This window comes from Anomaloglossus baeobatrachus, chromosome 12 (assembly GCF_048569485.1).
Source record: "Anomaloglossus baeobatrachus isolate aAnoBae1 chromosome 12, aAnoBae1.hap1, whole genome shotgun sequence".
NCBI classification, from domain to species: domain Eukaryota; kingdom Metazoa; phylum Chordata; class Amphibia; order Anura; family Aromobatidae; genus Anomaloglossus; species Anomaloglossus baeobatrachus.
The window spans coordinates 48,752,224-48,776,235 of record NC_134364.1 but is presented as its reverse complement, the minus strand read 5'-3'; the positions used below and the strand labels follow the sequence as shown (position 1 = coordinate 48,776,235).

General features: G+C 52.3%; 1 protein-coding gene across 1 annotated transcript in view; it reads right to left on the bottom strand.

Annotated features, from left to right (window-relative positions):
- Positions 1 to 24,012, bottom strand: part of EXOC5 (exocyst complex component 5) — a 146,280-nt gene that overhangs the window by 69,167 nt on the left and 53,101 nt on the right. The window contains exons 6-7 of the mRNA XM_075330100.1: positions 15,983 to 16,011; positions 15,783 to 15,892 (exon numbers count right to left, since the gene is read on the bottom strand). Coding sequence (XP_075186215.1) covers positions 15,783 to 15,892; positions 15,983 to 16,011 — 139 coding nt within the window. The remainder of the gene's footprint in view (positions 1 to 15,782; positions 15,893 to 15,982; positions 16,012 to 24,012) is intronic.

The following is a 24,012-nucleotide window of genomic DNA, read 5'->3' as shown; positions in this document are numbered from 1 at the left end:
ATGTTTAGGCTTTCAAATTCAAGAAAGTGAAGTTTAAAAATTTGTCAGCTTTTTGATTGATAGTTTCACCGCAGCAGATAATAGTGGGGTGGGTTATGCACATAGATTCCCGCCCCCCCCCCCCCTCCCCGACGCCTGTTTCTCCCTCTCTCTGGCTCTATGCTAATTTTGCTATTCAGTTAGATGGCGTCGGAGTAGGCGCCTGCGCATAGCGCTTATCTCTGGCGCCATCTTTCTGAGATATAAAACTTGGAACTTTATTAGAAAATCTAAAACGAAGGTACACAGGTCATCCAAAAAAAATCGCCATGCGATTTGCCTAGCGGCTTAAGCCGCTAGGCAAATCGCATGGCGATTTTTTGGATGACCTGTGTACCTTCGTTTTAGATTTTCTAATAAAGTTCCAAGTTTTATATTACTGCATTGGTGCTGAGTCCCAAACCCTTTTTCCTTCCATATCTACTCTGAATCACGGACCGGCCTGTCCGGGGGACTGCGGGCATCCATCCTTGCCTTGGAGACTTCATATGGGTGAGCTGAAACCTTCATTATTGCCATCTTTCTGAGGCCCGCCTTACCCCCAGCTGTTCTATTCTTCCAACAGAGGAAGGCGCATACGCCCTCGCATCTTTTGCTCTCTTGTGACCGTGGGAGCGCGCGCGGTCACAACAGAAAAGGAGAACAGCTGATCGGAGGACACCGTTCCAGCGCCAGGACACCTGCCAGCGCCATGTTGAAGAAGATAGAAGACCAGGATCGTGGAGGGGTGAGAGGGAGTAATAAACATGGAGTACCTAAGTGTGTCTGTGTATTTATTTCTAGTAAAGTATTTTTTCTGTGTGATGTCTTTTTTTTTAACCCTATACTGAAGATTCTTAATGGCCAGGTCAAACTTGACCTGAAATTAAGAATCTTGGGCTTAATACCACCTGGTAAAACAGAGCTGGTATTAACCCCTTATTACCCAGGGCCGCTCGAAGAGTTGGATGCAGTGCCACAAGATGGCGCTTCTATGAAAGTGCCATTTTCTGGGGCGGCTGCGGACTGAAATTCACAGCGGAGGGCCCCAGAAAGCTTGGGCCATCCTGCGCTGCGGATTTCAGTCCCCAGCTGCCTAGTTGTACCTGGCTGGACACAAAAATTGGGCGAAGCCCACGTCGTTTTTTGTTATTTTTAATTATTTCATGAAGTTCATGAAATAATTAAAAAAAGGGCTTCCCTATATTTTTGGTTTCCAGCAAGGTACAAAAAGGCAGCTGGGGGTTGGGGGCAGCCCGTACCTGCCTGCTGTATCTGGCTAGCATACAAAAATATAGTGAAGCATACAAAAAAAAAAAAAAAAAAAAAAAAAAAAAAAAAAAAAAAAAAACAAAAAAAAGGAGCTTCCCTGGATTTTCCATTGCCAGTGAAGGTAACACCAAGCAGTGGGTGTTAGTAGACAGTAGCTGCTTGGGTTACCCTTAGCTAGCAATAGAAAATGCAGCCGGAACCCATGCATTTTTTTTTATGAAACTTTAAAAAAAACAATATTAAAAAAATGATGTGGGCCTTATTTTTGTATACTAGTCATGTACAGCAGGCAGGTACGGGCTTCCCCCAACCCCCAGCTACCTATTTGTACCTTGCTGGGAACCAAAAATATAGGGAAGCCCTTTTATTAATTATTTCATGGATTTCATGAATCAAAAAAAAGAGAATTTTGTTTACTTACCGGAAATTCTTTTTTTTATAGTTCCGTAATGGGAGACCCAGACCATGGGTGTATAGCTTCTGCCTCCGGAGGACACACAAAGTACTACACTAAAAAGTGTAGCTCCTCCCTCTGAGCATATACACCCCCTGGATAACCAAATATAGCCAGTTCAGTGCAAAAGCTGAAGGAGAATAGCCACCCACAAGTAGAGATAGAGCAAAAAACCGGAACAACCGGAGTCTCTGTCTACAACAACAGCCGGTGATAACACGCGGAACAAGAAACTGCCAACAGGCAACAGGGAGGGTGCTGGGTCTCCCATTACGGAACTATAAGAAAAAGAATTTACGGTAAGTAAACAAAATTCTCTTTTTCTTCATCGTTCCAATGGGAGACCCAGACCATGGGACGTCTCAAAGCAGTCCATGGGTGGGAAATAAACAGAAAACTGAGAAGTAGGTGAAACCTAACTTCACAAATGGGCGACAGCCGCCTGAAGGATGCGTCTGCCCAAGCTTGCATCTGCCGAAGCATGAGCATGCACTTGGTAGTGCTTCGAAAAGGTGTGCAGACTAGACCAAGTGGCAGCCTGACAGACCTGCTGAGCCGTAGCCTGGTGCCTGAAAGCCCAAGAGGCACCGACAGCTCTGGTCGAGTGTGCCTTGATCCCCGGCGGGGGAGGCACTTGAGTACACTGGTAGGCATCAGAAATGGCCGACCTAATCCAACGAGCCAGGGTCGGTTTAGAAGCCGAGAGGCCCTTACGCCGATCTGCGGTCAGCACAAAAAGAGAGGTGCACCGCCTAAGAACAGCGGTGCGTGACACATAGATCCAGAGCGCCCGCACCAGATCTAAAGTATGCAACGCTTTTTCAAAGCTATGAACAGGAGCCGGACAAAAGGAAGGCAATGAAATGTCCTGGTTAAGGTGGAAAGGAGATACCACCTTAGGGAGAAAGTCCGGAGTCGGACGGAGAACCACCTTGTCTTGATGAAAAACCAAAAAAGGTGACTCCGAAGAGAGAGCAGCTAAATCAGAGACTCTCCTGAGGGAAGTTATGGCCACTAGAAAGACGACTTTCTGTGAAAGACGAAACAAAGAAACCTCCCTAAGAGGCTCAAAGGGGGGTTTCTGCAAGGCCGTGAGGACCAGATTAAGGTCCCAGGGATCCAAAGGCCGCCGGTAAGGCGGAATGATGTGAGATGTGCCCTGCATAAAGGTGCGCACCTGAGCCAGCCGGGCGATACGCCGCTGGAACAACACTGACAGAGCCGAGACCTGTCCCTTGAGGGAATTGAGGGATAGTCCTAGCTGCAGACCGGACTGTAGAAAGGACAGGATGGTCGTCAAGGAAAAAGGCCAAGGGGCATGGCTGGAAGAACGACACGAGGACAGGAAAATTCTCCAAGTCCTGTGATAAATTTTGGCCGAGGAAGACTTCCGAGCCTGAGTCATAGTGGAGATGACTTCGGGAGGAATGCCAGAAGTCGTCAAGATCCAGGACTCAAGAGTCACGCCGTCAATCTGAGAGCCGCAGAATTCTGGCGGAAAAACGGACCTTCAGAGAGAAGGTCTGGGCGGTCCGGGAGATGCCACAGCACCTCTACGAACAGATGGAGCAGATCTGGGTACCAAGCTCGCCTGGGCCAGTCTGGAGCAATGAGGATGACCCGACGGCCCTCCATTCTGATCTTGCGCAGGACTCTGGGCAAGAGAGCTAGAGGGGGAAACACGTAAGACAGACGAAACTGGGACAAATCCTGAACCAGCGCGTCCGCTGCAAAGGCCTGAGGATCGTGGGAGCGAGCCACGTAAATCGGGACCTTGTTGTTGTGCCGGGATGCCATTAGATCCACTTCCGGAGTGCCCCACTTGCGGCAGATTGACCGAAACACTGCCAGATGCAGAGCCCACTCGCCGCTGTCCACGGTTTGACGGCTGAGATAATCTGCCTCCCAGTTTTCTACGCCTGGGATGTGGACTGCGGATATGGTGGACTTGGAGTCCTCCGTCCACTGAAGGATGCGTTGAACCTCCAACATTGCCAGGCGGCTGCGAGTCCCGCCCTGGTGATTGATGTAGGCAACCGCTGTCGCGTTGTCTGACTGGACTCGAATGTGCTTGCCCGCCAACAGGTGGTGAAAGGCTACGAGAGCTAGGAGCACAGCTCTGATTTCCAGCACATTGATCGAGAGGGCTGATTCGGACAGAGTCCAAGTGCCCTGTGCTCGGTGGTGGAGAAATACTGCTCCCCAGCCGGATAGACTGGCATCCGTGGTGAGGATCACCCAGGACGGGGCCAGGAAGGAGCGTCCCTGAGACAGAGAGAGGGGCCGAAGCCACCACTGAAGAGAGACCCTGGTCTGTGGCGACAGAGCCACCAACCTGTGCAAGGAAGAAGTCCGCTTGTCCCAACAGCGGAGAATGTCCAGCTGCAGAGGACGCAGATGGAACTGGGCAAAGGGAACCACTTCCATTGACGCCACCATCTTACCCAGCACCTGCATTAGGTGCCTGATGAAATGACGGCGGGGCCTCAGCAGAGAGCGCACCGCCAGATGGAGGGACTGCTGTTTGACTAAGGGCAGCTTGACAAGTGCCGGCAGAGTCTCGAATTGCATCCCTAGGTACGCGAGTTTCTGGGTCGGAGTCAGAGTGGACTTGGGCAGATTGACAAGCCACCCGAATTGAACAAGAGTGGCAAGAGTGAGCGAGACACTCCGCTGACAGTCTGCACTGGATGAAGCCTTGACTAGAAGGTCGTCCATGTAAGGAATCACTGCCAACTCCTGGAGGTGCAGAACCGCAACCACTGCTGTCATGACCTTGGTGAATACTCGAGGAGCCGTGGCTAACCCGAAGGGGAGAGCCACGAATTGGAAATGTTCCTCTCAGATTGCAAAACGTAGCCAACGCTGGTGTGAAACTGCAATTGGCACATGCAGATAGGCATCTCTGATGTCGATGGATGCCAGGAAATCTCCTTGGGTCATTGAGGCAATGACTGATCGCAGAGACTCCATGCGAAAATGCCGCACCTGAACATGCTTGTTGAGAAGCTTGAGATCCAGGATGGGCTGGAAGGAACCGTCCTTTTTGGGGACTAGGAAGAGATTTGAGTAGAAACCTCTGAACCGTTCCCTGGCGGGAACCGGTACAATTACTCCGTTGGCCTGAAAGGATGCCACGGCCTGAGAGAAGGCGGCGGCCTTGGAGCAGGGGGGAGTTGACAGAAAAAATCTGTTTGGCGGGCTGGAAGAGAAATCTATCCTGTAGCCGTGGGAGATGATATCCCGCACCCACTGATCGGAGACGTGTTGAAACCACACGTCGCCAAAGTGGGAGAGCCTGCCACCGACCAAGGACGTTGCTGGCTCGGCCAGATAGTCAAGAGGAGGCTGCCTTGGTGGCAGCAGCTCCTGCGGACTTCTGAGGACGCGGCTTCGTGCGCCAGTTGGGCTTCTGGTCCTTGGCTGAGTTAGTGGACGAGGCCGAGTGCTTAGAGGACGACCAGTTAGAGGAACGAAAGGAACGAAACCTCGACTGGTTCCTGCCCTGGACAGGTTTCCTGGTTTTAGTCTGTGGCAAGGAAGTACTCTTCCCGCCAGTAGCTTCCTTAATAATCTCATCCAGTTGTTCATCGAACAGCCTGGACCCAGCAAATGGGAGCCCAGCCAGGTACTTCTTTGAAGAAGCGTCTGCCTTCCACTCTCGCAGCCACAAGATCCTGCGGATAGCGAGGGAATTAGCCGAAGCCACCGCAGTGCGGTGAGAAGCCTCCAGCATGGCAGACATGGCGTAGGCTGAAAAGGCTGAAGCCTGGGAAGTTAAGGCAACCATTTCAGGCATAGAGTCCCTAGTGAGGGAATGCATCTCCTCCAGAGAAGCAGAGATGGCCTTGAGAGCCCACACTGCTGCAAAAGATGGGGAGAACGAGGCCCCTGCCGCCTCATATACAGATTTGGCCAGAAGGTCAACCTGGCGGTCAGTGGGATCCTTAAGTGAGGTGCCATCAGCCACTGATACAACTGTCCGGGCTGAGAGTCTAGACACCGGAGGGTCTAGCTTTGGTGAGTGAGCCCACTCCTTGACCACCTCTGGTGGAAAAGGAAAACGGTCATCAGAACCACGCTTTGGGAAGCATTTGTCAGGACAGGCCCTGGGCTTGGTCACAGTGGCCTGAAAACTGGAGTGGTTAAAGAACACACTCCTTGTTCTCTTAGGCAAGGTAAACTGGTGCTTTTCTGCCAGAGAGGGTTGTTCCTCTGACACTGGCGGATTGAGGTCCAGTACAGAATTAATGGATGCAATCAAATCACTAACATCTGCGTCACCCTCGATCAGATCAATGGGGCACATGGAGGTAGCGTCCGAGCCCCTAGAAAACACATCCTCCTCATCCTGCGAGTCAGCTCGTGAATCAGAGCCGCGGGACGAGGAAGGAGAGGGGACCCTGCGTCTCCTTTTAGGAGGACGGGGTCTGGGAGCAGATGAAGAATCCTCTGTGAGCTCTGGAGAGCGAGCCCTAGCAGCAGCGGCACCCTGTGAAGGGGGCTGATGCATGCTCAGCAGAGTCCGGGACAACTCTCCCATGGAGTCGGCAAAGGACTGGGAGATAGACTTAGAGAAGGATTCTACCCAAGCCGGGGGTTCAGCCACCGGGGCCGGAGCAGCCGGAGGGACCACTGGGGAGACTCCAGGCTGAGGCACCACCATGTTAGAGCAGGCATCGCAATGTGGATATGTGCTCGGTTCAGGCAGTACGAGCTTACATGCAGTGCATATTGAGTACAGCCTTGCAGCCTTGCTCCTAGTGTGAGACATGCTGCTGAGGTGGGGGCTCTGAGCCAGAATGACCCCCAGAGAGTGTATAAGAAGGTCCACAACCGGAGGTTGTGGCTTACCAGACCGTTTGTGTGCCCTCCGGATCCCACAGCTCGGACCCCCAGACAGATTAGCAGAGATGCTGTAGCCAGCGCCGATCAGTGTGAGAACGCTGATAAAATGGCGCCGGAGCGAGGAGAGGGGGCGGAGCCTAGTCAAAGAGCGGGATCCGGAGGGCCAAGGAGATATACAGGGGAGGGAAACATCTCCTCAGAGAGGAGTGTCCTCCCCTGTGCCGAACGGCCGGTGGGCGGAGCCGCACTGTCCCCCTGCATGACTGACATGCAGGGGCAGTGAAAACGAAACTAGGCCTCAGGCGAAGCCGGGGCCTAAATTTTTCAATGCGGCCGGCGCGCAGGCACCCTCGGCGCGGTTCTCTGGTGAAAACCAGAGGACCGGCCGGAAATGTCACAAAGGTTAAATAACACACTCTCCCCAACATTAAAGTGCAAGGGACCCCCCTGACAATAACGTCTCAATACTTAGCTTGTGAGACACAGGGCCAGGTCCCTGAGGGATGAGTGCTCCGTCCGGCAGGATCCTGAAAGGGCTGCGGATGGAGACCGGTCTCCAGCAAGGCAGTGAGAACCGTGCTGGCTCCCACTTCAAGCCAGAGCCCGAGGGATGGTGAAGGAGCGCGGCATGTAAGGCTCCAGCCCTGAAATCAACCTTAACAACACCGCCGACACAGTGGGGTGAGAAGGGACATGCCGGGGGTCCAGGCTTGGACCCGCTTTTTTTCCAACTCTTTAAAATCAAAAATCAGATGAGAATGCATGTGTGGATGTGTGCCTCCTGAACACAAAGCATTGAACTGGCTATATTTGGTTATCCAGGGGGTGTATATGCTCAGAGGGAGGAGCTACACTTTTTAGTGTAGTACTTTGTGTCCTCCGGAGGCAGAAGCAATACACCCATGGTCTGGGTCTCCCATAGGAACGATGAAGAAAACAACTTGGGCTTTGCCCAATTTTTGTATCCAGGCAGGTACAACTGGGCAGCTGGGGACTGGAATCCATAGCGCAGGGTGGCCCAAGCTTTCTGCCCCCAACCCCCCCCCCCCGCAAATTGCAGTCCACAGCCGACCCAGAAAATGGTGTTTTCATAGAAGCACCATCTTCTGGCGCTGTATCCAACTCTTCCAGCAAGCCCTGGTGACGGGTGGCACACTGGGTAATAAGAGGTTAATACCAGCTTTGTTTTACCAGCTGCTATTAAGCCCGAGATTCTTAATGTCAGGCAAAGTTTGACCCGGCGATTAAGAATCTCCAATAAAGGGTTAAAAAAAAAAAAAAAAAAAAAAAAAAAAAGACATCACAGAGAAAAACATCCATATGCATAACCCACCCTGATATTATTTGTTGTGGTACAACTGTCAGTCAAAAAGATGAAGAATTTTTAAACTTCCCTTTCTTGGATTTGAAAGCCTAAACATCCGAGCTGACCACTAATGGTATGTAGGTAATCTGCCCGACAGTGCCTGTATAACACTGGCTTTACCTTATATACAAAAATCCTGATGATTGGTTCCCTTTAATTGCTCAGCTGGACTCCTGAAATTAAGGGGGAAAGTTTGTTTTCCATCCATTAGATAACTTATATACCCAGTATATATACTGGACTGGCCAGAAGAAGAGGCCCCAGTGCAAACTCGGTGCTTAAAAATAATGTTCCTGTGCTGAGATAATCTTATATATGTGTCCCTGCTATGTACTGTGTAATGGTCATGTCTGACCATACAGGGACATGGTCTGATCATACCACAGCTCCTGGGCCGGGGAGCACGCAAGTGTCACTTCTAATAAGTGAGTATATAGAGGACACAGCAGGGGCAAACAGCTGCTACTGCCTGAGGTAAGAAGAACTCCAAGGGCTGGAGACATGGCAGAAACCCTTGACCTGTGATCAGGCTGGGAGCTGTGCTCCCTCTCTAAGCTCCAGCTGCTTCGTCTTTATACTCGCTTATCACAAGTGACTAGTAGCCACAGCTGCTTCGTCTGTATACTCGCTTATCACGAGTGACTAATAGCCCTAGCTGCTTCGTCTGTATACTCGCTTATCACGAGTGACTAATAGCCCCAGCTGCTTCATCTGTATACTCGCTTATCACGAGTGACTAATAGCCGCAGCTGCTTCGTCTGTATACTCGCCTATTACAAGTGACAAATAGCCACAGCTGCTTCGTCTGTATACTCGCTTATCATAAGTGATTAATGCTCTAAAAATTATTTTTTTTTAACCAATATAATTGTGTAACATAAGATTTCAAAAATTTTACTACAATGTAGCCTTCTAACTAGTGAAAAATAAATAAAAGAATTAGATTGATAGCGTCATTTTCTGAGATCATAAATTTTTTTTACTTTTCTGTCAATGGAGCTGTGCAAGAAAGACCCTAGCTCCTGAGCCCGCTCCATTCACCTGCGCTCTTCTCCATGATGTAATATCACATCATAAAGCAGGAAGGCATTAAAAGGGTGCAGGGGGGGGGGGGGACCAGTCTTCTAAATTGATGCACTTCATGAAGATATTCCAGAGGCTCCATCTTCTGAGCTGAAACCCCTTCCAAACCCTGGAATGAAGAACTGCTGTTGACTTAAAGCTTCATACCCATCATGGTGCAGCACAACCTCCTTTCCAGTGAATGGATCCCACCGGCAGTTGAGAGCGTGGTAGCCGGCAGAGATACTGCCCTTTAAGTTTGCTGCCTGGCACTGGGGTCCAGCATTTAAAATCGGCCACTGAGATATGTTATTTTTTCCTGCTTGTGTGGGTCCCTCCAGGTACTGCATATGGAGGTTATAGGAGTGGTGACCTAACTTTACCTGCATTCGCTCCCACACTCCATAAACATGGATCCAGCCTAAATCTGTCCTCAGTGTGATTAGCAATGAGAGAGGAATGAAGCTTGTGGGCCCCGCTGGAGATGGGCCGATGTGGAACCCGCTGATGCCTGCACATCACTACAAAGAAGGGAATTTTGTTTACTTACCGTAAATTCCTTTTCTTCTAGCTCCAATTGGGAGACCCAGACAATTGGGTGTATAGCTACTGCCTCCGGAGGCCACACAAAGCATTACACTTAAAAGTGTAAGGCCCCTCCCCTTCTGCCTATACACCCCCCGTGGGATCACGGGTTCCTCAGTTTTAGTGCCAAAGCAAGAAGGAGGAAAGCCAATAACTGGTTTAAGAACAAATTCAATCCGAAGGAACATCGGAGAACCGAAACCATTCAACATGAACAACAAGTGTACCCGAAAAAACAAAAATCCCTAAGCAAACAGGGCGGGTGCTGGGTCTCCCAATTGGAGCTAGAAGAAAAGGAATTTACGGTAAGTAAACAAAATTCCCTTCTTCTTTGGCGCTCCATTGGGAGACCCAGACAATTGGGACGTCCAAAAGCAGTCCCTGGGTGGGTATAATAACCCCTCGAGATAGGACCGTAAAAACAGCCCTACCCTACAGGTGGGCAGTTGCCGCCTGAAGGACTTGTCTACCTAGGCTGGCGTCCGCCGAAGCGTAGGTATGCACTTGATAGTGTTTGGTAAACGTGTGCAGACTCGACCAGGTAGCCGCCTGGCACACCTGCTGAGCCGTAGCCTGGTGTCGTAATGCCCAGGACGCACCCACGGCTCTGGTAGAATGGGCCTTCAGCCCTGAGGGAACCGGAAGCCCAGCAGAACGGTAAGCTTCAAGAATTGGTTCCTTGATCCACCGAGCCAGGGTGGATTTGGAAGCTTGCGACCCCTTGCGCTGACCAGCGACAAGGACAAAGAGTGCATCCGAGCGGCGCAGGGGCGCCGTGCGGGAAATGTAGATCCTGAGCGCTCTCACGAGATCCAACAAATGCAAATCCTTTTCACATTGATGAACTGGATGAGGGCACAAGGAAGGCAAGGAGATATCCTGATTAAGATGAAACGGGGATACCACCTTAGGGAGAAACTCCGGAATCGGGCGCAAAACCACCTTGTCCTGGTGAATCACCAGGAAGGGAGATTTGCATGACAGCGCTGCTAGCTCGGACACTCTCCGGAGAGACGTGACCGCTACTAGAAAGGCCACTTTCTGTGAAAGGCGAGAAAGGGAAACATCCCTCATAGGCTCGAAAGGCGGCTTCTGAAGAACAATTAGAACCCTGTTCAGATCCCAGGGCTCTAACGGCCGCTTGTAAGGAGGGACGATATGACAGACCCCTTGCAGGAACGTGCGTACCTGAGGAAGTCGTGCTAGGCGCTTCTGAAAAAATACAGATAGCGCTGAGACTTGCCCCTTGAGGGAGCTGAGCGACAAACCTTTTTCCAACCCGGATTGCAGGAAGGAAAGAAAAGTAGGCAATCCAAATGGCCAGGGAGAGACTCCCTGAGCAGAGCACCAAGACAAGAATATTTTCCACGTCCTGTGGTATATCTTGGCGGAGGTAGGTTTTCTGGCCTGTCTCATGGTGGCAATGACCTCTTGAGACAATCCTGAACCCGCTAGGATCCAGGACTCAATGGCCACACAGTCAGGTTCAGGGCCGCAGAATTCTGATGGAAAAACGGCCCTTGAGACAGCAAGTCTGGTCGGTCTGGTAGTGCCCACGGTTGGCCTACCGCGAGGTGCCACAGATCCGGGTACCACGACCTCCTTGGCCAGTCTGGAGCGACGAGGATGGCGCGGCGGCAGTCGGACCTGATCTTGCGCAGCACTCTGGGCAACAGAGCCAGAGGTGGAAACACATAAGGAAGCCGGAACTGCGACCAATCTTGAACTAAGGCGTCTGCCGCCAGAGCTCGGTGATCGTGAGACCGTGCCATGAAAACTGGGACCTTGTTGTTGTGCCGAGACGCCATTAGGTCGACGTCCGGCATCCCCCAGCGGCGACAGATCTCCTGAAACACGTCCGGGTGAAGAGACCATTCCCCTGCGTCCATACCCTGGCGACTGAGGAAGTCTGCTTCCCAGTTGTCCACGCCTGGGATGTGAACTGCGGATATGGTGGAAGCCGTGTCCTCCACCCACGTCAGAATCCGCCGGACTTCCTGGAAGGCTTGCCGACTGCGAGTTCCTCCTTGGTGGTTGATGTATGCCACCGCTGTGGAGTTGTCCGACTGAATACGGATCTGCTTGCCTTCCAGCCACTGCTGGAAGGCCTGTAGGGCAAGATACACTGCTCTGATCTCCAGAACGTTGATCTGAAGAGTGGACTCTTGCTGAGTCCACGTACCTTGAGCCCTGTGGTGGAGAAAAACTGCTCCCCACCCTGACAGACTCGCATCTGTCGTCACTACCGCCCAGGATGGGGGTAGGAAGGATTTCCCTTTCGACAATGAGGTGGGAAGCAGCCACCATTGAAGAGAATCCTTGGCCGCCTGAGAGAGAGAGACGTTGCTGTCGAGGGACTTCGACCTCCCGTCCCATTGGCGGAGAATGTCCCATTGTAGTGGACGCAGATGAAACTGCGCGAAAGGAACTGCCTCTATTGCTGCCACCATCTTCCCTAGGAAGTGCATGAGGCGTCTCAAGGGGTGTGACTGGCCTTGAAGGAGAGATTGCACCCCTGTCTGTAATGAACGCTGTTTGACAAGCGGAAGCTTCACTATCGCTGAGAGAGTATGAAACTCCATGCCAAGATATGTTATCGACTGGGCCGGGGTTAGATTTGACTTGGAAAAGTTGATGATCCACCCGAAACCCTGGAGGGTCTCCAGCGCCACGTTCAGGCTGTGTTGGCATGCCTCTTGAGAAGGCGCCTTGACCAGCAGATCGTCTAAGTAAGGGATCACGGAGTGTCCCTGAGAGTGTAGGACTGCAACTACAGCTGCCATGACTTTGGTGAAGACTCGTGGGGCTGTCGCCAGACCGAAAGGCAGGGCTACGAACTGAAGGTGTTCGTCTCCTATAACGAAGCGTAGAAAACGCTGATGCTCTGGAGCAATCGGTACGTGGAGATAAGCATCCTTGATGTCTATTGATGCTAGGAAATCTCCTTGAGACATTGCGGCGATGACGGATCGGAGGGATTCCATCCGGAACCGTCTGGTTCTCACGTGGTTGTTGAGAAGTTTTAGGTCCAGAACGGGACGGAAAGACCCGTCCTTTTTTGGTACCACAAACAAATTGGAGTAAAAACCGTGACCTTGCTCTTGAAGAGGAACAGGGATCACCACTCCTTCCGCCTTTAGAGTGCACACCGCCTGCAGGAGAGCATCGGCTCGGTCGGGAGGCGGAGACGTTCTGAAGAATCGAGTTGGAGGACGAGAACTGAACTCTATCCTGTACCCGTGAGACAGAATGTCTCGCACCCAACGGTCTTGGACCTGTGGCAGCCAAATGTCGCCAAAGCGGGAGAGCCTGCCACCGACCGAGGATGCGGAGGGAGGAGGCCGGAAGTCATGAGGAAGCCGCCTTGGTAGCGGGTCTTCCGGCTGTCTTTTTTGGGCGTGACTGAGCCCGCCAAGAATCTGAACTCCTCTGATCCTTTTGAGTCCTTTTGGACGAGGAGAATTGGGACCTGCCCGAGCCTCGAAAGGACCGAAACCCCGACTGTCCCCTTCTCTGTTGGGGTTTGTTTTGTCTGGGCTGAGGTAAGGATGAATCCTTACCCTTGGACTGTTTGATGATTTCATCCAAGCGCTCACCAAACAGCCTGTCACCAGAAAATGGCAAACTGGTTAAACACTTTTTGGAAGCAGAATCTGCTTTCCATTCCCTTAACCACAAGGCTCTGCGTAAAACCACGGAGTTGGCGGATGCCACCGCCGTACGGCTGGTAGAGTCCAGGACAGCATTAATCGCGTAAGACGCAAATGCAGACATTTGAGAGGTTAAGGATGCCACCTGCGGAACAGATGTACGTGTGACCGTGTCAATCTGTGCAAGACCAGCTGAAAAAGCTTGGAGTGCCCATACGGCTGCGAATGCAGGAGCAAACGACGCGCCGATGGCTTCATAGATGGATTTCAACCAGAGCTCCATCTGTCTGTCAGTGGCATCTTTAAGTGCAGCCCCATCCTCCACTGCAACTATGGATCTAGCCGCAAGCCTGGAGATAGGGGGATCCACTTTGGGACACTGGGTCCAGCTCTTGACCACGTCAGGAGGAAAGGGATAACGTGTATCCTTAAGCCGTTTGGAGAAACGCTTATCTGGATAAGCGTGGTGTTTCTGGACTGACTCTCTAAAGTCAGAATGGTCCAGAAAAGTACTTAATTTACGCTTGGGATACCTGAAATGGAATTTCTCCTGCTGTGAAGCTGACTCCTCCACTTGAGGAGCTGGGGGAGAAACATCCAACATTTTATTGATGGACGCGATAAGATCATTCACTATGGCGTCACCATCAGGAGTATCCAGATTGAGAGCGGTCTCAGGATCAGAATCCTGATCAGCTACCTCCGGCTCATCACACAGAGAATCCTCCTGCTGAGACCCTGACCAGTGAGATGATGTAGAGGGCCGCTCATAGCGAGCTCGCTTAGGCTGTCTGGGACTGTCGTCCGTGTCAGAGCCATCACCCTGGGATGCATGGGACACCCCCGGAGCCCGGAGCTGTTCCAACTGAGAGGGGCCAGGGAGCAATGAATCAACAGTGTCCATGGTCTGAGATACCGGTCTAGACTGCAAAGTTTCCAGAATCTGAGACATAGTCACAGATAATCTATCCGCAAAAATTGCAAACTCTGTCCCCGTCACCTGGACAGTATTCACAGGTGGATCTCTCTGGGGCACCTCCAGCAGAGGCCCCGGCCGAGCAGGGGGCACAGGGACCGAACACTGCACACAATGGGGGTCAGTGGAACCTGCCGGTAGAACAGCCTCACAAGCGGTGCAAGCAGCATAAAAAGCCTGTGCCTTGGCACCCCTGTTTTTTGCGGACGACATGCTGTATTCTCCACAGAGCAATCCAGGAGGGTATATAGCCAAGAATCACCAGCGACCGTTTAGTGCAATGTATAGCATGCAAGCATAAAAATACAATTGAACACTTCGTCACTAGTGGGGTCAGCACCGGAGGTGCCGCTTACCGCCCGCTAAAGCGGGTGTGTAGTCGCCAGAATCCCGTGCCTGGGTCTCCCAGAACTTGTCTCCCCCCTTTCCAGCTCAGCCTGCACACAGGAATGGCTGCCGGCGTTCTGTGAAGAGGGGCGGACCGTGGGCGTGCCTCAGACAAAGTGCGGGAAACTGGCTTCCCACTGTGCTCAATGTGAGGGCTGGAGTATGTAAAGCAGACTCCAGCCCTCGGCGCTGACGTTCTGTATAGCGTCCCGCCCTTCCCCTGACTGGCAGGCCTGGGGGCGGGAACGAAAGGGAACTAGGCCGCAAAAGCCGGGGACTCTAGTAAAAAGCGCGGCCGACAAATATGCACGGCCAGCGCGGAAGTCCCCGGCGCACCACAAGTCCCAGCCGCGTCGCAGTAAAAACTGTCAGCAGGGGCCGGCGCGGCAGTTCCCCACACACTAACTCCCTTAGCAAGCTGTGGAAGTGTGGCACAAGCGCAGCAGCGCTATTGTCCCCGGCGCACTAACACACCCAGCAATGCTGCGGTGTGCGCGCGATATGTACGGGGACACAGAGTACCTTGATGTAGCAGGGCCTGTCCCTGACGATACTCCGCTCCATATCCAGCAGAATCCCCAGGGGCTGTGGACGGAGCACGGTCTCTGTGCCTGGAGACCGGTAAATCCCACTTCACCCAGAGCCCCAAAGGGGGATGGGGAAGGATGCAGCATGTGGGCTCCAGCCTCTGTACCCGCAATGGGTACCTCAACAAACACCGCCGACACAAAGTGGGGTGAGAAGGGAGCATGCTGGGGGCCCTAGTATGGGCCCTCTTTTCTTCCATCCGACATAGTCAGCAGCTGCTGCTGACTAAACAGTGGAGCTATGCGTGGATGTCTGACCTCCTTCGCACAAAGCTTGAAAACTGAGGAACCCGTGATCCCACGGGGGGTGTATAGGCAGAAGGGGAGGGGCCTTACACTTTTAAGTGTAATGCTTTGTGTGGCCTCCGGAGGCAGTAGCTATACACCCAATTGTCTGGGTCTCCCAATGGAGCGCCAAAGAAAATAAAGGATCTACAAGGACACTACGGGCACTTATATCTCGTCCTAAAATTATTTCCTCGTCAATTTTCTTGATTAGAAGATCCATGATTCTGAGGATTATTGGGGGGTATGAGCTGCACTCCCCGATTACTACTGCCTACCCAGTCCCAAATACCTTGAAATGAAGCAGCACTGCAGCCACCTCCCTCATACGAGATATTTCCCCTCGTCGCTGCGCACTTGTAAACTCCTGAATCAACTGGTGTTCTAGATCGTGGTATTTACCTGGAAGAAGCCATGTACAAGGGTTAATTCACGCACGCCGCAATCTAGAAAAAAAGAGAACGTGGAAGCAGAGACATTGGTCATACTTACTGGCTATTTTAGATTTCACTTCAGCAAATCTGCAAAAGAGAAAAAAAAAAAAAAGTGTCAAAATGTTTAAATCAAATCTGCTCTGTCAACAAATTTTTGTCATGTAATCTGAGAGCAGCATGATGTAGGAGCAGAGTCCCTAATTGTAGTGATGTCACTTAATGATTGGTGCAGTTTTGATACAATCCCTGTTTTCTCTGCCACAGAGCAGAGCTGATTATAATCCCACCCACATCACTGATTGACAGCTTCCTGTGCACATTGTCAGCAAGTTGCAAATCAATGGTGGGGGCGGGGTTATACAGATTAGCTGAATTGTCTGGCAGCGGACACCTAGTCCTGCAGAGAAACACAAACTACAGAAAGCTGGTGAAAAAGTGATATTGCTGGAATCAGGGTCTCAGCCCATACATTATGCTGCTCTCAAATTAAATAGCAAAATCCTGCAGACAGATATCCATTAAAAGGACTATTCCCAAAATCATGAGTTATCCCCTATTCATACTGATTAGGAGTGAAAGGGCTGACTGCTGGGACCACCACCTATCCAGAGTACGAGGCTCTGCATCCCCAAAACTGGACTTCCGAGTAAAGCAGAGGTGTGTGATTTCACCCCACCAGATCCTTTTGCTGCTCGTGCACATAGGTCGATCCCAGGCCAAACAGAGCATTCATGTGTACAGGGGAGTCGGGAAGATTACGGGCCAAACAGAGCATTCATGTGTACAGGGGAGTCGAGAACATTACGGGCCAAGCAGAGCATTCATGTGTACAGGGGAGTCGGGAAGATTACGGGCCAAGCAGAGCATTCATGTGTACAGGGGAGTCGAGAACATTACGGGCCAAGCAGAGCATTCATGTGTACAGGGGAGTCGGGAAGATTACGGGCCAAGCAGAGCATTCATGTGTACAGGGGAGTCGGGAAGATTACGGGCCAAGCAGAGCATTCATGTGTACAGGGGAGTCGGGAAGATTACGGGCCAATCAGAGCATTCATGTGTACAGGGGAGTCGGGAAGATTACGGGCCAAGCAGAGCATTCATGTGTACAGGGGAGTCGAGAAGATTACGGGCCAAGCAGAGCATTCATGTGTACAGGGGAGTCGAGAAGATTACGGGCCAAACAGAGAATTCATGTGTACAGGGGAGTCGAGAAGATTACGGGCCAAACAGAGCACTCATGTACAGGGGAGTCGTGAAGACTATATTGATAATATGAAGTCTTCTCATTTATTTATTTTTTTTAACCTTCCTCCAAAACCTGGTTACATCTTAGAGAGAATTTTAACTACTGTGAACGGTTAAATTGTCATTAGTCCTGATGAAGGGTTGGTGTGATTCCGAAATGCATAGTAAGTTCAATAAATGAATTAATCTCATCCAGGTACTACTGATTGAGTGCGGCGTCTACCAGGGCTGTGGAGTCGGAGTCGTGGAGTCGGAGTCGGAGCTCATTTTGGTGGAGTCGGAGTCGGTATAAAATGCACCGACTCCGACTCCTAAAATATATAATAAATTGGGGACAGTAGTGCAATGCAGAATGTGCTGAATGTTTTACTAAATAATATTTAGTATAATGCTTATATTTAAGTGAAAAAGTTATTGTAGTACAATGTGAACATCAGACCTTTAATTATTTTTATGATACAATAATCAAGATATTTGGATAGAACATAAAATATATTTATTGGATACAACTCTTTAGAACACTAAACTTAAATTGTAAATATGTAATACAATATGTAATAAATATATATAAATAAATATATATATAGTAGGATTTTTGTGTACTCACCGTAAAATCTCTTTCTCTGAGTCTTCATTGGGGGACACAGGACCATGGGTTATGCTGCTGTCACTAGGAGGCTGACACTAAGTAAACATAAAAAAAGTTAGCTCCTCCCCAGCAGCATACACCCCGAGCCGGAGGCGGGCTCAGATCAGTTGGTGCACAAGCAGTAGGAGGAGTACCAGAATCACCATACATAAACACAAGTTGTAATTAAAAACAATGCAGCCGTGCAAACAAGAGGTCTATGAACATAAGACCACTGAAAAAATAGCAGGCAAATGCAATTGAATCAACCAAAAAAAACCAAGCAGGGTGGGTGCTGTGTCCCCCAATGAAGACTCAGAGAAAGAGATTTTACGGTGAGTACACAAAAATCCTACTTTCTCTATCGTTTCATTGGGGGACACAGGACCATGGGACGTCCAAAAGCAGTCCCTGGGTGGGAATACTGAAAAACCCGCAGAGGAAGAAAAACAACAACCTCCCTCGGCGGGCTTGCACTATAATTGAATGCTGCCACCCTATTACAGGTGTGCAACTGCTGCCTGCAAGACCTTTCTCCCAAAAATAGCATCTGCCGATGCTTGGGTGTGAACCTGGTAGAACCTAGTAAAGGTGTGCAGGCTAGACCAGGTGGCGGCCTTGCAGACCTGGTCGGCCGACGCCTGATGCCTAATCGCCCAAGATGCTCCCACTGCGCGGGTAGAGTGCGCCTTTACCCCCCGCGGCGGCGACTTGTCCCGAATCCGATAGGCCTCTGATATGGCGGAACGGATCCATCTGGCAATTGTGGCCTTGGATGCCGATTCACCCTTCTTGGGACCAGAAGGGAAAACAAACAGACCATCTGACTTACGGAACGGCGCGGTTCTGGAGACATAAATTCCAAGTGCCCGCACTAGGTCCAGGGTGTGCAAGGACCTCTCCAAGCTGTGAGAGGGACCAGGACAGAAGGACGGAAGGACGATTTCCTCGTTAAGATGGAACGGGGAGACCACTTTTGGGAGAAAAGCGGGATCTGGCCGGAGAACCGCTTTGTCCTGGTGAAAAATCAAAAAGGGGGAACGACAAGAGAGAGCTGCCAGCTCTGACGTCCTGCGAATAGAAGTGATGGCAACAAGAAACACCACCTTTCAAGACAGGTGAGAAAGGGAAGATTCTCGCAAGGGCTCGAATGGGGAGCCCTGAAGTGACCCTAGGACTAGATTAAGGTCCCACGGTTCTAGAGGCCGGCGGTACGGCGGTGCCAGATGGGCCACTCCCTGGATGAAGGTCTTAACCTGTGAACGAGCGGCCAGTGGCTTCTGAAACAGGATTGATAACGCCGATATCTGGCCTTTTAGTGTTGCGAGCGAGAGACCCGCATCTAGGCCTGACTGCAAGAATGCCAACAGGGAAGGAAGGGAGAAGGTGAGAGGAGAATAAATATTCTGCTCTTCACACCACCTGAAGAAAACCTTCCACGTGCGGTGGTAAATCTTTGATGAAGATGGCTTCCTGGCCCTAATCATTGTCTGAATCACTCTTGAGGAAAAACCAGCCTTAGCTAGAACCCAGGATTCAATGGCCAGGCCGTCAAATTTAGGACCTGTGAGTTCTGATGGAAGAGAGGCCCCTGCTGCAGGAGATCTGGACGGTCTGGAAGGCGCCACGGAGCGTCTGCGAGGAGCTGAGTTAGTTCCGCGAACCATGCTCGCCTGGGCCAGTCCGGAGCCACTAGGATGACCGGTACCCCTTCCGCCTTGATCTTCTTGAGGACCCTCGGAATTAGAGGGAGCGGAGGGAAGATGTACGGGAGACTGAACTGGCTCCATGACAGTGTGAGGGCGTCGACTCCTAAAGCCAAGCGGTCGCAGCACCGCGCTACAAAGTGCGGAACCTGACGGTTGAACCGGGAGGCCATTAGATCCACGTCCGGAACTCCCCATCTGTCGCAAATCTGGTTGAAGACTTCCCGGTTGAGGGACCATTCTCTGGAGGCGAGGCCTTCCCTGCTGAGGAAGTCCGCCGCCCAATTGTCCACGCCTGGGATGTGTACCGCTGAGATAAGGGAGTGATGACACTCGGCCCAGTGCAAGATCTTCTTGACTTCTCGCATCGCCCCGACACTTCTTGTGCCGCCTTGGTGGTTGATGTACGCCACCGCCGTCGCATTGTCCGACTGGATCCTGACCGGGCAACCCTGTACTAGGTGCCGAAACTGCTGCAAGGCTAGCCGGATGGCTCTTATCTCCAAAATGTTGATCTGGAGGCGACTCTCTCTCGGTGACCATCGGCCCTGCGCTGTGTGATGTCGAAACACTGCTCCCCAGCCCTGGAGACTGGCGTCGGTGGTCACTATCTTCCAGTGGAGCGGGAGGAAAGACCTCCCTGATGCGAGGTTGCGCTGATTGAGCCACCAACGGAGGGAGTGGCGGGTCTCCGGCGAAAGATGAAACCTGCGGTCCAGAGAAAAGGGAGATCTGTCCCACTTCTTCAGCAAGGCCAGCTGGAGGGGCCGGAGATGGAACTGTGCAAAGGGTACCGCTTCCATCGCCGCCACCATACGACCGAGGACTCGCATGCCGAACCTGATGGACACTTGGCGCTGACGCCGGAGAGCGCGGAGTCCTCGTTGTAGGGAGGAGATCTTCTCCTGTGTGAGGAAAACTCGCCCTTGGATGGTATCGAATACCATGCCTAAAAAGGTGATCCGACGGGCCGGGATCAGAGAGGACTTCTTCCGATTTATCAGCCACCCTAACCGTGAAAGGGTGTCGATCGTGACCTGAACCCCAAGACGACAGTCCTCGAAGGAAGAGCCCTTTATCAACATATCATCCAAGTACGGGATGACCATGACACCCCTGGCATGCAGGACGGACATGGCAGCAGCCATGATCTTCGTAAAGACCCTGGGTGCGGATGCGAGGCCGAAGGGAAGAGCCGTGAACTGGAAGTGATCTTCCGCTATCGCAAAACGGAGGAACTGTTGGTGAGAGGTGGCTATCGGGACGTGAAGATAGGCGTCTTGAATATCCAGCGATGCCAGGAATTCGCCTACCTCCATGGACGCGATGACTGACCGGAGTGACTCCATTCGAAACGGCCGAGGTCTCACCGACCTGTTCAGAAGCTTTAGGTCGAGGACGGGACGGACAGAGCCGTCCTTTTTGGGGACCACGAAAAGGTTGGAATAGAACCCCTTGAAACGCTCTGCGGGAGGGACTGGCACCACGACTCCGGTTCGGAGGAGGGAGTCTATGGAGTGAAAGAACGCGCGAGCCCGCGCGGTAGACTCGGGAGGGCGAGATAGGAAAAAACGTCTCGGTGGCTTTGCCTCGAATTCTATTTTGTAGCCTGATGTGATGATCTCTCTGACCCAGGCATCGGCGGTCAGGGGGATCCACACATGATGAAAACGAGACAGACGCCCTCCCACAAGTCTGGCGCTGTTGCGCGCCGACCGCGAGTCACTTGGAGGAACGACGGCGGTAACCAGAAGAGGATCTCGTGGACTGGCGGGGGCGTGAACGCCAGGCGGGATTGGTCTTGAATGACTGTGTCCTCCTGTCTCTCGGAGGAGAGCGGCTTTTCCGCGGCTGGGGATTGGAGCCGAAGCTGCGAAAGGGCCGGAAACGAGCGGTGGGGCGCCGATTCTGGAAGCGCTTGGGGCGCAATTGGGGGAGAGATGTACTCTTTCCTCCCGTTGCATCGGAGATCAGCTGGTCCAGCCTATCTCCGAAGAGACGCTCCCCTAGGAAGGGAAGGGAAGTTATGACTTCTTAGAGGCCGCATCCGCGTTCCAGGACCGGAGCCAAAGGGCTCGGCGGATGGCTACATTGTTGCTGGCGGCCTGGGTCGCGCAGCTTGCAGACGCCAGGGCTGCGTTGAGCAAGTACTCACCCGCGAGGGAAATCTGCGAGGCGATGGGAACCAGGTCCGGATTGGCAGGAATGGCGCGTAGACCGCAGCGTAGCGTGTCCGCCCAGGACATCAGGGCTTTCGCGACCCACACCGAGGCGAAGGCCGGAGAGAGGGATGAGCCCGCTGCCTCGAAGGCGGAACGGGCCAACCTGTCAATAGTACGGTCCGTAGGGTCTTTGAGAGACGTACCGTTAGTGAGTGGAAGGACTGTGTGAGAAGACAGGCGGGAGATTGGGGGGGTCGACCACAGGGGAACCTGCCCAATCCTTTCGAAGACCCTCGGGAAAGGGATAATGCAAATCGATGGACTTACCGCTGGTGAATACCCTGTCCGGCTGTTGCCTGTGGCTGCGCAGTAACTCAGCGAATTCTGGATGTCCGCTGAATGTGTTCTGGGCCCGCTTCACCCGCTTAAAGGAGATCTGGGTGCTCTGGGAGGAGACTGGGTCCACCTGTACCTTCAAGGTCTGGTTTACTGCTTCTATCAGGCTATTTACCATGCGCCGAATATCGGCCGCCTGCTCTGAGTCCTGCAGGGGTACCGCATCGGAATCATCCTCGGAGCAGTCAGAAGCCTCCCTGGAGGACTGACGGTCTGGACCTGGGGATGAAGGTGACACCTGGGAAGAGTCTGAGGACGAGACCTGGCGGGTCCGTTTCTGAGCAGCAGAGGAGGACCCTGCAACGGGGCTCACCTGCTCCGGGGGCAATTGCGCCGGGTCTGCGGGAATCTGGGCGAGCGTCGGCAGCAGGCGTAGAGCTTGCGCGATGGTCCGAGAAGCATCAGAGAGGGAATCTACGGACTGGGACAGGGACGCTAGCCAGTCGGGGGGTGGCGGGACGCAGGGCCCTGCAGCATATGGCGCTGTGGCGTCTGCGGTATCAGAAACGTCGGCCGCGGAGTTCTGCGGAGGCTGCGCGTCTGTAGAACAGACGGAGCATAGTGGGGCGTCCTGACCCTGGGAAAATTTGGAGCTGCAGGAGGAGCATGCAAAAAAATAGTGCAAAGGGGGCCTGCTTGGATTGAGTGGGCTTAGCCTTAGGCATAGTGCAAACAGGTACTCTCCCTGGTGGCTGCTAGGAAGGAGACAGGAGAGGGTTAACTCGTCCCTAAACTCAGAGAATGCTACCTAGTGAGGGCTACTCCTTAGGAGCAGAGCTTACCCAGGTCCTGCGTGCTGCCCACCAGATCCAGAAGTGGAGTCCAGGAATGAGCTGTCCAGCAAAAATCAGAACGCCGGCGCGCTGCAGCCTCAGGGGACCAGAGGCAGGCTAAAATGGCGAGGGGACGCTGGAGGAGGCTGGGGGAGGAGCAGGATTCCGGCGCGAAAAAACTGGAGGATTCACAGTCCCCACCATCAGCCAGGAGGCAGAGCAGTGGGAGGATACAGAGGGAGACGACCGGCAGCCAATAGCGTCGCAGCGGGGGCGTGGCTAGGACGCAGGAGCGACTAGGCCGAGACCGGGGACTAAATTTATGGAGAGGGCCGGGGGAAAGAGCAGGGAAGTCGGTCCTACCTGCAAACTGTGGCGCCGGCTCAGCGATGGATGCGGTGCAGGCAGGGCTCCCTGGCCCTGCCTGTGAACAGCGCTGCTCGTCCAGGAAGCTCCGGGGGAGAGCGTGCTGAAGGCAGGGTAGTGGACATCATGATGGGGGTAGACAACCCCCTATCACACACGCTGCTGGAGGATCCATCCCTGCTGTACTCCCCTGTACGCCCTTTGGGGTGATACCGCAGGGCGAATCAGGGGTGCCCACAAAACAACCTGCCCACACGCGCACCCCCGGGAGTGGTACCACGGGGACGGGCGGGGGAGAGGGCCCCGAAGTCTCAAGCCCCTGCGACCCTGGGGAGCGGTACCCACGGGGCTGCGGAGAATGAGTGAAGCGAATACCTGCAGAGAAGAAGACGACAGGTATGAGAGTGATGAGCGGCGCCGAAATAAAATAAAAAAGCGCAAAAACATACATGGCTGAGGGGGGCCGAGACGGCCCACATCAGCCTCCTACGACACTAAGCTAAAACTGAGCCCGCCTCCGGCTCGGGGTGTATACTGCTGGGGAGGAGCTAACTTTTTTTATGTTTACTTAGTGTCAGCCTCCTAGTGACAGCAGCATAACCCATGGTCCTGTGTCCCCCAATGAAACGATAGAGAAATATATATATACACACATACAAACAAGATATATATGTAATCTACTGTATATTACATATTGTATTACATATTTACAATTTATTAGTTTTTTGTGTTCTAAAGTTGTATCCAATAAAATATATTTTATGTTCTATCCAAATATCTTGATTATTGTATCATAAAAAATGATTAAATGT